This window comes from Crocodylus siamensis, chromosome 10 (assembly GCF_052110815.1).
Source record: "Crocodylus siamensis isolate JL-2025a chromosome 10, ASM5211081v1, whole genome shotgun sequence".
Lineage (NCBI taxonomy): Eukaryota > Metazoa > Chordata > Crocodylia > Crocodylidae > Crocodylus > Crocodylus siamensis.
In genome coordinates this window covers 71,387,589-71,401,617 of record NC_143404.1, presented here as the reverse complement: position 1 = coordinate 71,401,617, position 14,029 = coordinate 71,387,589, and the positions used below count along the sequence as shown (strand labels likewise).

The 14,029-nt window shown below is 46.3% G+C and overlaps 1 protein-coding gene across 6 annotated transcripts in view; it reads right to left on the bottom strand.

Moving 5' to 3' along the window:
- Positions 1-14,029, bottom strand: part of GMEB2 (glucocorticoid modulatory element binding protein 2) — a 32,744-nt gene that overhangs the window by 6,980 nt on the left and 11,735 nt on the right. For 4 of the 6 annotated variants that reach the window (XM_090064419.1, XM_090064413.1, XM_090064414.1 and 1 more), the window contains exons 3-6: positions 7,445-7,542; positions 5,201-5,328; positions 3,607-3,710; positions 5-162 (exon numbers count right to left, since the gene is read on the bottom strand). In XM_090064419.1, coding sequence (XP_089920545.1) covers positions 5-162; positions 3,607-3,710; positions 5,201-5,328; positions 7,445-7,542 — 488 coding nt within the window. The remainder of the gene's footprint in view (positions 1-4; positions 163-3,606; positions 3,711-5,200; positions 5,329-7,444; positions 7,543-14,029) is intronic. The other 2 variants (XM_090064417.1, XM_090064418.1) reach the window with 1 other exon arrangement.

Sequence of the window (14,029 nt, the reverse complement as noted above, 5' to 3'; positions counted from 1 at the left end):
ATACCATCTGCAGAGGCAGGAGTGAGAGGAAAATACTCCGTTGATGTCTGGCTGGTCAGGGACACCCTGGCTCCAGTCAGGTCAATCTTAGTGCTGCGGCAGGTGTTCGAACAGACCTTGGTATGCTGGTAGAAATCCAGCTCCCCAGAGTCCATGATCCTCCTGCAGTACAAGGAGTGAACACAGGTATATATACTGGCACCAATAGAACTGATGCAGCTCGCCAAAAAGCAGCTGCCACTCTGAAGCTTTTAACTACAATCCACACACACAGTCTTTCCAGTCCTTGTGATCATCCTCCTGCCGTTCCTTTCCCTTAATGTTAAGATGATTCTGAGTGGTATGGTGAACAGGGAGCAAGAGCAAGAAAACAGGACTGCCCTGCAGAAAAGTAAGTTGCAGAAGGAACCTTAGGCTCCTATTACCAAAGCCAGCAAAGGTCTGGCAGAGGCAATGGATCTTCCTGTATTAGTTAATCCTAAAGGCAGCATTAACTAAGCTAACAACCATAAATGAAAGTAAGAAGTTACTGAGTCAAAAATCTGCTGACAGGGAGAAGGGGAGAAAAAACAGTGGTCATCAAGAAGAGTACTAGAGTGCTCTGGCTTGGAAGCTGGTCAAAGAATGACCTTTGTGAGAAATGGGAAGGTAGAGGCAGCTGTATAACAAGGTGTCTCTGGTAAACCTTCAGACATCTGCATTAGAAGGAAAGATTACTCAGTAGAGAGGATGAGGAATAAAACATGTACCCTGCTGTCCTCCTTATTTACTGTTGCAATTATCAAAGAATTAGCAAAGCAAAGTGGACATAGGAAGTCAGGAGCCTGGATGGAGATAAAAAAATCATTTCATTTCGGAGGCTCTCATACTGCCCAACAGGAGGCACTTTGTCTCATTCTCGCATGTAACGTACAACAAACAGAAAGTCTCACAGTAAGAGTCTAACAGGGTACTGGGACCAAGAAGGGACTTCTTCTCCAGAAAAGAAAGTGGTGGGCCCAGTTTTCAAACACTCAACTGCTTTGATGCATGTGAGCTTTAACAGGTGTAGATGATTAGTTAGGTGCGTGAAAAAACTCTGTTCACACCAAGAGAATCCATGATCTATGTGCACGCACATGCATGCTTGTGGAAATGCATATCAACAGTGAGAAGACATGATAAAGACCCACTGAGAATAAGCCCCTTGGAACAGGAGTTCATTATTTAACCCCATGGAAGTGAAACAATTCCTCTCCAAACCTGATAGACTAACAGAAAAGACATCTGAACTACCTGATGTAAGAATACTCTTCCACATACCTAAGTGGATCAAACTGAGGCTGAAAGAAACAGGATGTAGGTACCCATAAAGAATCTTGAAATAGTAGGCCACTGAAAATACCTAGGAGTATCAAAGAAAACGCATGCTGGAAACCACAGCTCTTTCTCCAAATGGGCTAAATTTTCATATATTGGGATATGTCTCGAGGGCCACGCAGGAACCATGCTTAATAAAGCATGTGCATGCTGGATATCACCAGCACCATGACAGTACCTGGGGTTGCATTTTGAACACATATGTATATTGGTGCTTTTTTAATACAGAAAAGTCAAACTGGACACAGTTACCATGGTGAGAAGTAAAGTTAGTGCCATCAAGAGGCACTAGTACGCCAGAGCCAAGCATGCATGCAATCATCTGGAACAGGGCTATCACTACCAAGATGTCCAAGCACTGCACCTGAACAGCTCCAGGGAAAATGAGTACTTCCACACGATGGCATTAGGATCGATGCAGAGCCTCCCCCCCGGACATTCCAGCCAGGAGCTTAGAGAAACTGTCACTTGAAAAGAGGTTTGGTGTTTGGAAGGTCTGAAGTGCACAAAGCAGCTATGACGAAGCAATGCAGAGCAAAGCTGAGAAGACAATTCTTCCCCAGAAGTGATCCTGTGATAGAGGCTGGAGGAAGAAGACGATGCTGGATGGCAACCCTAAGAAGCAGTGTTCCACATGCCTGACTGGCCAACAACATCCCACAAACACTCATCATTATAACAGCCCTTGGAGATTCTGCCTAGATGTGTACAGGCTGTATTCTGCACTTGCTCTTCTTGCACAGTATGGTGAAGAGAAGCACTGCAGAGCTCCAGTGTGCAGGTGAGCTGGGTTCAGCCTTCTACCTAGCTCTTACATGCAACACAGTTTCAGCTCTTCTGCAGAGTCTGGCTTTGTACAAGGAGGTGCACAGTCAGGCTGAGCACAAAGGTAGTCAAACCCTCCTCTGCACGGACCCTTCAGCAGCAGGGATGCAAACTTCATTTTGACCAAGCACTGTTACTGGATGGAACGAATCTCCAGGTCCTCCTTGCGGAGGGAGGAGAATGGCCAGCAGCTAGAAGTGAAAATACTACAGGTGCTTGAGGCAAAGAAAGAAGTGGGACATCCTCCCTCCACCCGAAGGCCTGGACACACCTCTGTTTGGAAGCAGAAGAGGTGGATGAAGGAATGGCCTTCTGGGGCAAGCTGCCTCCAGAGCACTCTCAGCCTCTGCCAAGTAGAGCCGATGCTCTGGATTTCTGGGCCCCATTGCCAAGTAGGCTGCTTTGCCCGCCTTCATGCATTCTTTGCACAGGTTTCATCCCTCAGAAGACTTGCCCTGCCAAAACGAAGGCTTACTGTGCAGCATCTGCCAAGGTGTTAGAAGCGGATTAAAAAAAGAAAACAAGAGCAGCTTGTGTTACTGCAGGAGCTCAGTGGGAGAATATAACTCTGTTCTGTGAAAAGGCTATGGAGACGCAGACAATACCAGGGAGGGGGAGAGGTTCTTGTGCTTCTGGCTAGTGGCAAAGGAATACATTTTAGTTAGACTGAGGTCCAGAGCTGTTGCTTGAGAAGGCTATGAAGAAGGGAATTCCTGTAGTCCAGTCCAGAAAAGATGAAGGCACAAATAAGCATTAGGTATAAAACCTTGATTTAGGACAGAAGTATTGCAGCAGAGAGTGTGCTCGGATGGGCTCGGATCTCACACGGTAGGAAAAGCTGATTGAATGTGTGCATTCTGTGCTCTAAATCAGCAATGAAGCAAAGCCATAGAAGAGCATGCCTGGCACAGGGACTCTGTCACAGATGATGTAAAGAACACAGCCTGACCACCTGTGGCCATTACAGATCGTGCAGCAGGATGTGGAAGATGGGATCTCAATTCTAGTCAAGCTGTAAATCAGGAGGTGACCATTTTATCTTCCCCAACTGCCCCTCTGTTTCCAAACTGACAGTATTCCCCAGTTCCTTTTCTATCCTGGTAAGTACTGTTGCTCTGTGGCTGTTAAACAATGCCTGTGCTCCAGTCCCAGGGTAGCTCCCTTCCACACTGCTGCCAGAGGAAGGGGACACATTTGATATGAAGTGGAGCACTGGAAAGCGGAAGTGGAGCTGTTTCCACTAGCAGCAATGGGGAAACATTTGATATGAAGTGGAGCACTGGACAGACAGACTGTGGTTGGGACAAATGTTCCATGACACACATCCATTCAGTAGTGTGGCACCTGCATTCTGCTGCTTGGTCCTATGAAGGAGCGCTTGTGGCTGCTCCTGCACACATACAAACAGGCAAGAGCACTGACCTTAGCATGATCCCATTCATCCGGATTGCTCGCTTCCAGTCCTTCAGGGTGGACTTGCCTGCCAAGTGGACGAACTCTTTGGGACTAATAAGGCGATTGTCATACTGCAAAAGGAAGAAACACAACAGGGTGTGACAGCCTGAAAATGAAGACCCACTCCCTGTGAGAAGGTAGATAGACAGGAAGCCTGGTAGCAGAAACAGTGTTTAGCCTGGCACCTGGCAGCAGAGCAGGACTGATCTCATGGCCAAAGTTGAAGACTTAAAATTAAGATGAGTTCCTGTTCCAAACTTCCCTGTCTGACTGAACTCTGTGGGTCAGCCCCATTCTCAGTGAACAATTACTCACCAAGAAATTATTTTTATGCTAACAAAAACCTTTGTCAGAAATTATTTACGAGTCATTGCCTAGCCCTGTGTGAACCAGGCTGCATCAGGCAGGTCTTCCTGATGCGTTTTGGGCAAAGTATAGTTAGCATCACAACACACTGCCCCCCCACCACGTGCTCCTGCTGCCCCAGCTTTAATTCAGCTTGTGTTTCCTCCAACTAACCATTGGACAGGCTAGCTGTGAGAAACATTGTCCCACCCACCACTATCCTCCTCAGAGCATGCTGCCCAACAGGCATCCCTATAAAGAGTCACAACTATCTTGGAGGGAAGAGGAGATAAAGGTTCAACCTCAAAGCCTATTCAGTTTTCAGTCTCTGCATGGTTCTCCAGCAAGCCTAGTAACTTGTGCCAACTCCAGAAATGGCTTCTATGATGCCATGCAGAGAACCTATTAAACTATTAGCACGGGATAGCCATCTGATGATGCAATAGCCATCTGATGATCTGCCCCTCACTGTTGGCCAGAGTGACTCTGAACTAGTCACCTGGAGCTACAAAGCCTTGCACCTCATAATCATCCCTCCCAAGTTCTGTTGTCATCTTTTATTAAAACTTTGATGGCAATTTCTGCTGGGGCTTCCCAGAGCTGGGTCCCATCTTTCTGTGGGGTGACAGGAGGCTGTGTTAATCTGATCTCCTAACTGGTGTGCGTTAGGAACCACCGTACTCTAACAGGCATAGGGGCCGCATGCAAAGAGAAGGTGGGTTTCAGGGAACAGGAGGAACTGATCTACCTTAGTTTTTGCTCTTTGCTTTGGAGAGGAGACATGCAAAGACTCCACCTCTTGTAGGGGAAGGAGGCATCCTCTACAAGGCTCTCCTGCAGTACAACCCAAAAGGAAACACTGCTTTCTATTGTGTTTACAACACCTTCCAAACTGAACAGGTAACCAGAGTCCAGGTTTTAGAGAATGACTCCACAGCAGACCAGCAGAAGTTGAAAGTCCAACCAGAGCTGTTCAGCTCCTCTATGAACCACAACTGTGGAGAGCAAGATAGCAATGGTGCCGGAAATAGTTTTCAATCCTCCTCCCCCCTAGCACCGTATCATGAACACATCTGGAGAGGGCTTAACAGACAGGTAGAGTAATGCCCACAGAAAGAAAACTGGAATTCTGGATTCCATGCAAATTTTTCTCCTTCCTAAGTAAGGAGGGTGCCTGATGAACGTGAATCCTGCCCTTTCTTATGGACGTCCTCACCTGCACACACTTCACATTGATACCGGGGCACACAAACTTCCTCCATATCAGGTTGGCTTTACTGTCTCCACAGGTGATGGGATAAACAATCTCTGCTTCCAAGCTGTCTTCCTCTTCAGCCATCTTCACTTCTCACAGGGAATGAGGGTGGGGAGGGAGAGAGAGGAGGGGAAGGGCCAAAAGGAAAAACGAGTTACAATCAGCAATTAACATCAAGAGTTAAAGATGCCTTGCAGTGGTGTTTTAGTGCCCAGAAGCAAGAAGAAAAGGCAGGCAACAAATCTGGGCACCTGCACCAAGTTTTTAGCCAGTCTCTAGCCCTAAGAACCCAAAGGATCAACCTGCTCAACCATAATGAGAACATGCCTGTTTTGCAAGTCCAGGCAGCTAAAGGCGCAAAAAACCCCAAAACAAAACCCTGCAAATGCAGTGGCCATGACTGAAAGTTTGGTTCTTCACAGGAACTGCAGAAGGAAATGTTTTAGGCTGATTATATATTCACACACTTCTTTATGGTGCGAGTGTCTCTTCATGGCACGCAGTTCTTCCACTGGTTTCAAGAAAGGACTTAAGCAGCTAACCCACCCTCTGTCTTTTACAAATCTAAACACATCCAAACCTATTTTCAGCTCAGGTTGGTTAAAATTTCCCACCCACATTTGAGCCATGCCACTAAAATGAGAGCTACAAGACAGAAAAACCCCAGTGTCCAAGCGCAAGCTCCCATACTTGATTACAGTGACCGGGAAGGGTTTGAGAATCACAATTTTTATATATCAGAACAAGTTCATCCATTTACTGAAGGGGCTGGCAAGGCATAGGGAGGCTGTCCAGAACAGGTGGTTTTATCCCCCTGAGGCCAGTGCACCCCAGTAGGGTGACATCACTACAATCTTAATCCATAAATTCACCTTATTCTTGTATCTGGAATCTGTAATTCTGTGACACAGACAAACAAACCACAGAGAGTCTGACTCCATGGCTGAACTATGGACAAATGTGAAGGTAGATTGAATGACTGAAGTCAAACAATCCCCATCTAAACCAGGAGAGGGCAGCAGCATTCCAGGAAATGCACATCCCTACTCTCCTTATTCACCTTCTCTCCTGCCTTAGTGTCTCTCCAGCCTCTGGCACACATTCATGTAATGGCAAGATGGGGTCTGATCCCCCATCCCAACAACTGTACCTCCAGCCACGTTGCACATGCATGGCAGAACGTGGGATTTTGGGATCAGAGATCTGATCCCAATTGTTTCATCACTACTTGCCAGTGCAGGAGGATCCCAGGCTACCCCTACACCAGGAAGTTGAAAGCCAGTTACCCACAGCCTTGAATGAACAAATGCAGCCTGGAGCTGGCACTGATAATCAGCTGATTATGGATCCCAGCCCCAAGACCACACAGGGGCCAGTCCCAGGGCCCCATGCACCAGGATGTCAGAAAAAGGCCCTAGGATCCAAAAAAGATTCCCCATTCCTGGGATCCTTTGTGTCAGGGATGTTAGAAAACCACATATAATCCTGCGTTCCAACCCAATCCCAGGGTTCCGGTGGCTAGGATGTGTCAAGTGCCTTTCTCTGCAGCTCCTTGGGAGCTGTGGAGCAGGGCAGTCAACAAGCCAAGTCACAGGAAGCTCTCCATAACCTAGTACCCTGATGCAGCTGATAAGTTCCACTCAACTGGCACCATGCAAACAGCAGGGTACAGGCTTGTTCAACCTGCTGACATGGAGAAGCTGCCAACCAAGCCCTGCCATGCAACTGCATCAGATTGTATGGACTGCACTCGGTCACGCGTTCCATTTAAGTTTCAGTGGAAACCAGCCACAAAAATACTGCACATATTTTGTGGAATATTTTTGTGGCTGGTTTCCTGTTCTGCAGCACCATTATTTTTCTGAATGTTAATTGGTTAATTGCATCTCAAGCATAACAACTCCCAGGAGCCCCATTTGCAATTAAGGGGCACGACTGTTTGACCTCAGTCGTGTTTCAGTTGAGAATATATAAGCACTAGTGATACCTACAGGGAAGAAGTGAAAACAGGATCTGCTCCAGACGACATCAGTTCATCATCAGCAAGGAAGTTGCTGAGCTCTTGCTGTCACTGGCACATGCTCCCAGGCAGCTGTGCCACGTAGAGATGTAGCACTCTGTGCCTCAAGCAGCAGACCTGCTGAAGCTGCCAAGTCAGATGCAAGGCAGTCAGCAGTAAAGGTCAATGCAGTACACTGAACCTACCTAAAACGGCTTCTTTCAGGTGTGCAGATGCTGTGAAGGCAGCTGCAGCTGCAGCAGCTGCATTTTCCGACTCCAGGGTGTCTTCATTTAGGTCACCACTGGTAAGAGAGCCAAATGCACAAAATTAAGCACCCCATTTGTGATCGGTGGAGTGAACCCCACCTCAAAGGTCATTAACAACACACTTCCCTGTAAGCCAAGGGCATCCCAGTAATTCCTAGACAGGAAAACCTTTCTTTAACCAGGACTCATTGGCAGGAGCTGAACTTTCATTTCCTTATTTAGTTTTAAAATTTGCAGGCTAGGGCTGCAACTCCCTGCCATGCTCATACCTGACTATTTCCCTTCCCAAGTAAAGAATTAGTCTTCTGTTAGTACAATAGAAATCTAGAGCAAACTGCTGTTCTGAAGTTTCTCCCAGACACTTGCAGTTTCTTCAAAAAAGAATCCCAAGGAAAATCAGTAGGAAAACAATTGATCTTCTTTTGGGTGGGGATGACCCAACAGGTCTCCTTTATGGTTCTACGGTACTCAGAAATAGGAACTGGGAGGGCAGCATAACCAGTGCAGTACTTCCTTAGAACAGTGATTCTCAACCAGACTGCCGTGCCACCCTGAGATGCCATGAGACTTTTAAGGGTGTGCATGTGTTTTAAAAGTTGGTTGCTGGGGTTATACTAGCAGATGAATGAAATCAAATCATGTTATACCTCCTGCTTTACTGACTTTTATGCCAGGGGGCATCTAGGTTAGGAGGATTCTTAGCTAGGCTAGAATATAGTTTGACCCTGACCACACTGGCAGACCAAGTAAGGACCTGAATAATCTGTGCACCTAACCAGCACAGGGGATATAAACCTGAATGGATAAAGACTTTAAGATTTATTTAAATTGTGTTCAGCCTTTATGATTGTTAAGGTAACTTGGCGAATGTAAACCAGGGACAAACTGACAGCCTGCCTTCCTTGTCTGCAGACAGCTCCAGGGCCTGCTGCCACTCAGCTTTTGTCAAACCCCAGAAGTACAGAGAAACAAAAAAAACTCAACTTCACTGCTTTTATCTAGTAAGCTGCAGGCAGCAGGACACCAACACTGTTGCAGGGCGATGGTTTGCGTGGGACAGAAGCACTTGAAGAAAAGGAGGCCTGGAGAAAGGAGCCAAAACCAACCTACGCTGGGACCACGGGAAGGCTCTGGCGGAGAGATCTTCTCTCCTACAGCTAGTGGAAGTTATAGCTTCCATTTCTCCTATTAGGCATAAGCCAATATGCAGACAGAACCTCCCAGCAGGGGCTATTGACAGCCCTGTGGTAGAAATCTCACCCAGCCTACAACTTCCCAACCGCTGGTAGAGGTAACAGGGGATGCTGGCTTTCCTGGAGTTCACTACCTCTCTTCCTGCCATATCTTTCATATTTACCTCTGGCTTAAGAGATGTCTGCCACAGCTCTAAAGCTTTAGGTTACCCCCCAATACAGTGCTTGGTTGCAAGGAGGGCAAAGTGGGTGCACACTCATATTGGAAAGTGAATACTTAGAGGTTCTGATTTAAAGAGAACAAGGAAAACACACTTGGCACCCCTGATTTCAGAACAGTTATGCAGAGGGCTGAAGCAGAGAAATTCCCTTAAAAGGCACAGTGATATTTGAAGGGAGAACAGCTTACTTCTGGCTGTTCCTCTTCCCATGCCCAATCACTTGAAGAAGAAATTAAAGCAGAGACTGCTATCCCATTTACCACTACTGGGTACCAATTTCTCCCGTCTTTCTGCCATTGAGACTGCTCTACTAAAGATCTGCTAAAAAAACAAAAAGAAAAACCAAGCAAACCCATAAACGGAGATGTGCATTTTACAGCATTCCCATGTACCCTAAGAGCTCCAACTGCCTGCTGTCTTACAAACTGTGTCTGTATACTAAAAGATACTGCAGGCAGAGGCAAACAGCTAATTAAAGAAATGTATCAAGAACTTGTCTCTTTCCTGCCTTACAATAGGAAGAAAGCCTACCTTGTGGCAATTGCTAATGGAAAGACAGACAAACGGCTCTGCATGGCTTCTATACCCTCTCTCTAGTCCCTGGCCTGCAATAGCAGAGTACATCAAAAGTAGACTATTCAAAGGAGCATTGTTTTTAAGAATATACATAAATATGACACATGCTTAGGCTGTTTTGGACTGTAAATATTTCTTCATTTCACACAGACGATGTTGCCGCAAGCTCAGTTAACGCATAGTATCAATGATCTACATGTCGCTCTACACCATCTCTCCATGCTGGCTTCTCAGTGGACTACATCTGTGCAATCTCACTGGCTCTGGATATTAGTGTGCACGGCTGCCTCTTGTGGATGTGCATTTGCATTTTCCTGGCAGAGACCCAGTCTAATTACTGCAGCAAACTCCCTACACCACTCTGGAGTCCTACAGTGGGAAAATGATGGTTTTCCTGGCATTCCAGTACTTCTGCTCTATACGAACCCTGTGCCCTGAACAAGAGTCGATGGAGAATGTAAATAGAGAGTCTGGCCTGCTCGAGGACCAGGCGGTATATTAAAATGAGCAGTCTTGTGTTTCACTGGCTGCCCGCAGATTCCACAAAGCAGAGCTACACAGACAAAGCAAGTTCAGGAGCAACCGGTTTTTCCCTTCTGACTTCTCAGTAGATGTCTGCAGGGTGGAACTGCAGCCTTGAGACATTGCTCTCTCTTCCACCCACCGAGCAAAGTGCTTCTGCAGTACAGAGATAAGGGACCTTGTGTGAGAAGCACGAGGCAAGTGAGAAAAATAAAAAACCTAACTCTTCCGTAGTGTTTCTGCCTTGAAGAAGCAAGGTCACTCTTGGCACAGCTGAAGGAAAGCCCATGAAAAAGCCAACCCTGACAATTTACTGCTACAGTTCAACAAGCCAAAGAATGCTGGAAATGAAGTAGGCTAGTGAGCACGGAAATAAAAGGAGGGAGATGGTATCAATGTGTTTCTAAAGTGGAACCTCGAGTGGTTTGCAACCCCCTGTGTTCTGGATCATAACTGCAACCAGGCCAACTTGCTTAGCTATAACACCTGCAAAACCCAGGCTTGTAAGCCATGTTCCCACCCCCACCTCTGTAAGCATTTTCCTCCCAAGCTACGTTGCTACACTTTCCTGTGGACTTGCTGGGCATACGGCAGCCTGCAAATCTACGATGCTGAGTTGAGGCACTTGGGGACAGACATTTGAGCAGCAAGGATCTAACACAAGTAGAAGAAGGAAGAACTTTAACTTGATGCTTCACCAGCCTGCCACATGATTCCTTCCCTATCAATCTGGTAAATTCATCCATTCATGCCATTTCAGATAGACCCATCCTGTCGAGCTGCCTAGAGAGACAGAGGCAGAGAGAGAGAGAGAAGCCTTCTCCTGAATGCAGAGCACCGGCATGTCATGGGCCTGATTCTGATTTTGTTCTCACTGCTGTGAATCAGGAGTAACTCCACCAATGTCAGAGCTTCCACCAGTCTTTGTACAGGAGGGTATCCGGTGCGAGACCCATCTGCTTTGCTCACTTCACCTCCTATTAATTTTAGTGCTGGTTTTGAGCAGGAAAAACTAGTCCTGCCCAAACTCCTAACTTGGAAAATTCTTTGAGAAACAAATGCAAGGCACTGCCAAAGCTCTGGTAAAAGTCTGCGTGTCCTACAGAGGTTTAATTAGGTGAAAAAAAGGCATTTGAAGGAGTACAGCATCTCTCACACAGTACTCTGTCTCCCCCCGCTTCCCCTGCAGCTGGCTTTCCTGAGCAGATGCAGACAGACTCTGCAAGCTGGTAGAAATGGGTGGGTGGGGAGGGAGAGCATGCAGACACATCTTTCCAGCCACGGCAGTGTGTCCCTCCATACAAATCTCTGAACTAGCTGGTTGCCATGACAAAGTCGTGGGAGGCAATGCTGCTCACGTGTCGTCAGACAGGATCCCTCTCAAGTTTCTCCCCAGGAGGATCCATAAACCAGATGACAGGGGAGAAAAAGAAAATTAAGTGTCCGTGGAGTGCTGGGCTCATGTCCTCCTTCTCAATGGTTTTACCTAGCATGGGAAGCAGAGCGCAGTCTCCACCACAAATAAAAGGCACAGAAGCATCTCTAATTAAATGTGTAGGCCAGTGGCCATGGTTCAGAGATGCAAGCTGTTGCTAACTGCAGTCTGAGCTGCTGTAAAATGTAAGCTGCAGTACCAGCTTCCACCCCGCGCCTGCTCTCACGTGCTGAGAAATGGAACATGTGAATTGCTGGGCCCTGTCAATGTGCACTGTCCCCTGCATTTACTAACCAGGCCTTTAGACGATGAACAATTAATATGTTCATATGCTCCAGGTCCTGGCTGGGTTCACAGAGCAACGATAAACCCAAGAGAGCATTAGAAAAATGTCTCCATCCAGAATCCTGTTTGTTTCAAGATGACCATTAGTGGGTATCTTTATTTTTAATATGCCACGTAGGACAGGAGCCAATTTCAGAGACTATTTTGTAGGCAAGGCTGTGAAAGCAGGACGCTCTGAACTCATGTTCCTCAGCCGCTCCCATCTCCCATTCCAGCCGGGGATGGAAAATGAGACTGGATGAAGCAGAAGCCAAAAGAACGACGGCATCTCCCAAGAATGGAAAGGGAGCCCCTGCAGTGGCAGCCTTCCAGATCTAAAAATGAGTCCCTGGGGCAGGTTATCGTCCCTCTGCAATGGCTGCAGCCCTTATCCTTCAGCTTTAATTCAGGTGCCCCAAAATCCAGCAGGTCCGGCAGTGGTAGGCAGACAGCACACAGGCCTTTGGGTGTCTCATTAAAACAACAGACTCTCTTCATCGCATGTACCCTAAAGCCCAGAAGAACTGATCCCTGCTTGGGACTGAAGAAATTTTAGCATCTCTCACCCACTTTCTAGAATTACCTGCTACTGGTTTTTGAGATGTGAACCAGAAAAGATTTTTTTTTTAAAAACAGTAAAGAAAATAATCCTGCATTTGGAACAGGCTTGGAAGAAGGAGGACAAAAAACATCACCCTTACGCCAAACAAATCGAAACACTCAGGCGCCCAAAAGCATGTTACACTGCTGCAAGTGGATCTCTGAGGCACCTGGCCAGCATTCACATTAGAAACAAGAAGTATTTAGCACTCAGAGAGACCTTCTTACACGGCAGCTTCCCAGGTTCATGTGTGACTGCTATGCTGCCTGAGAGATCAGGGATGTTAATGCAGAAATGACACTGAGCTGTCAAAGAAAGCAGCTGGAAAAGAACTGACCCCACTGCTTGCAAGTGCCATCCATTAGGTTGGAAGGAAAAAGAAAAGAGCTCTGGAAAAAAAAAAAATGAACACAGAGACCCAAGAGATGTCAGAAGAAGAAAGCCAATTTACACCTATTAGGCATGTCTGCTGCCTTTAGTAAGGCTGACACCTCGTATCCACCTTTCCTCACCCTCACTGGATTGGTGACGAAGAAAAAGAAGTATCTTCCCGACTGAGCAGGATGAACTGGAAGCCAGAGAAACAGCTATGCTCCTGCCAGCGGCAAATCTGTTCCATAACAAGGACCTTGAATGCTGGTTCTGGTAGAATAATAGGAACAACATTACCCTGCTGACCCTTTTATAACATGGGCGTTGTAACCTGATGCACTGCCCCAAAGCTGGAGGGAGAACGTAGAGTGGAATGGATTGGTCCAAACAGCACACACATGCTCCTCTGTGAAGGAGGACAAGCAAATACCAGCAGGCTTCTCTGATCATTTCAAATAAAGAATCACCTTGGTGAAACAGCTGTAAATACAACCTTGGATTTCTTACAGGCTGAAACCCCAAGAAGTTCTGGAAACACAAGATGCTCCCTGAACAAGCCATAGAAATGCCAAGGAAAATTAAACCAAACAGTCCTTTAGTGCTTGTGGTTTGTGTGTGTAAACCAGCTATTTTCATTTTGTGAACATGGAGCTAGTCAATCTGTACAGAGAACAATAAGAACCCAAACCAGACCAGGCAGTACTGTATTGAAAGTATCAATTTTTTAAAAATATGGATTTCAAACATTGGGGAAAACAACATTTGAGAATCTTTCCAAGTTTGCTGCTGTTAGTTTTTTGAAAAGCAAAGCTCCGTTCTATATCCCAGTGGTATTTTCAGTGACACATCTGTCATTTTTATTGTTAAGGACCTATTAGCAATTCCCTTGGCACTGCTTGATGTGATGGCAAGAAGGATCCTGCAGACTGCTACTAAAATTCTGGACTGTAAATACAAACACTGCAAACAAAAGATTTTACTATAGCACATACTACAGCAGTGGGTCCCTTTCCTCATGAGGAGCACATGGCTTAGTGAATAAAGAATCGATTTAGTCACCTACTTTCACTCCCACACAGACTGAAGTTCATTTTAACGTGCACTTCTATGCTGAAAAGTCATCATATAAAAATGGTTCTTTTTCAGTTAAGAAAAATTCCCCCTATGTGACCAAAATCTCTGCTTAGCATCCAAAAAGGGTGAATGGCTTTTCACTCCTGTTAGCGGTGTGAAGACAACACAGTGAAGACAGCAGAATCCACAGCTCGCTCTACATTG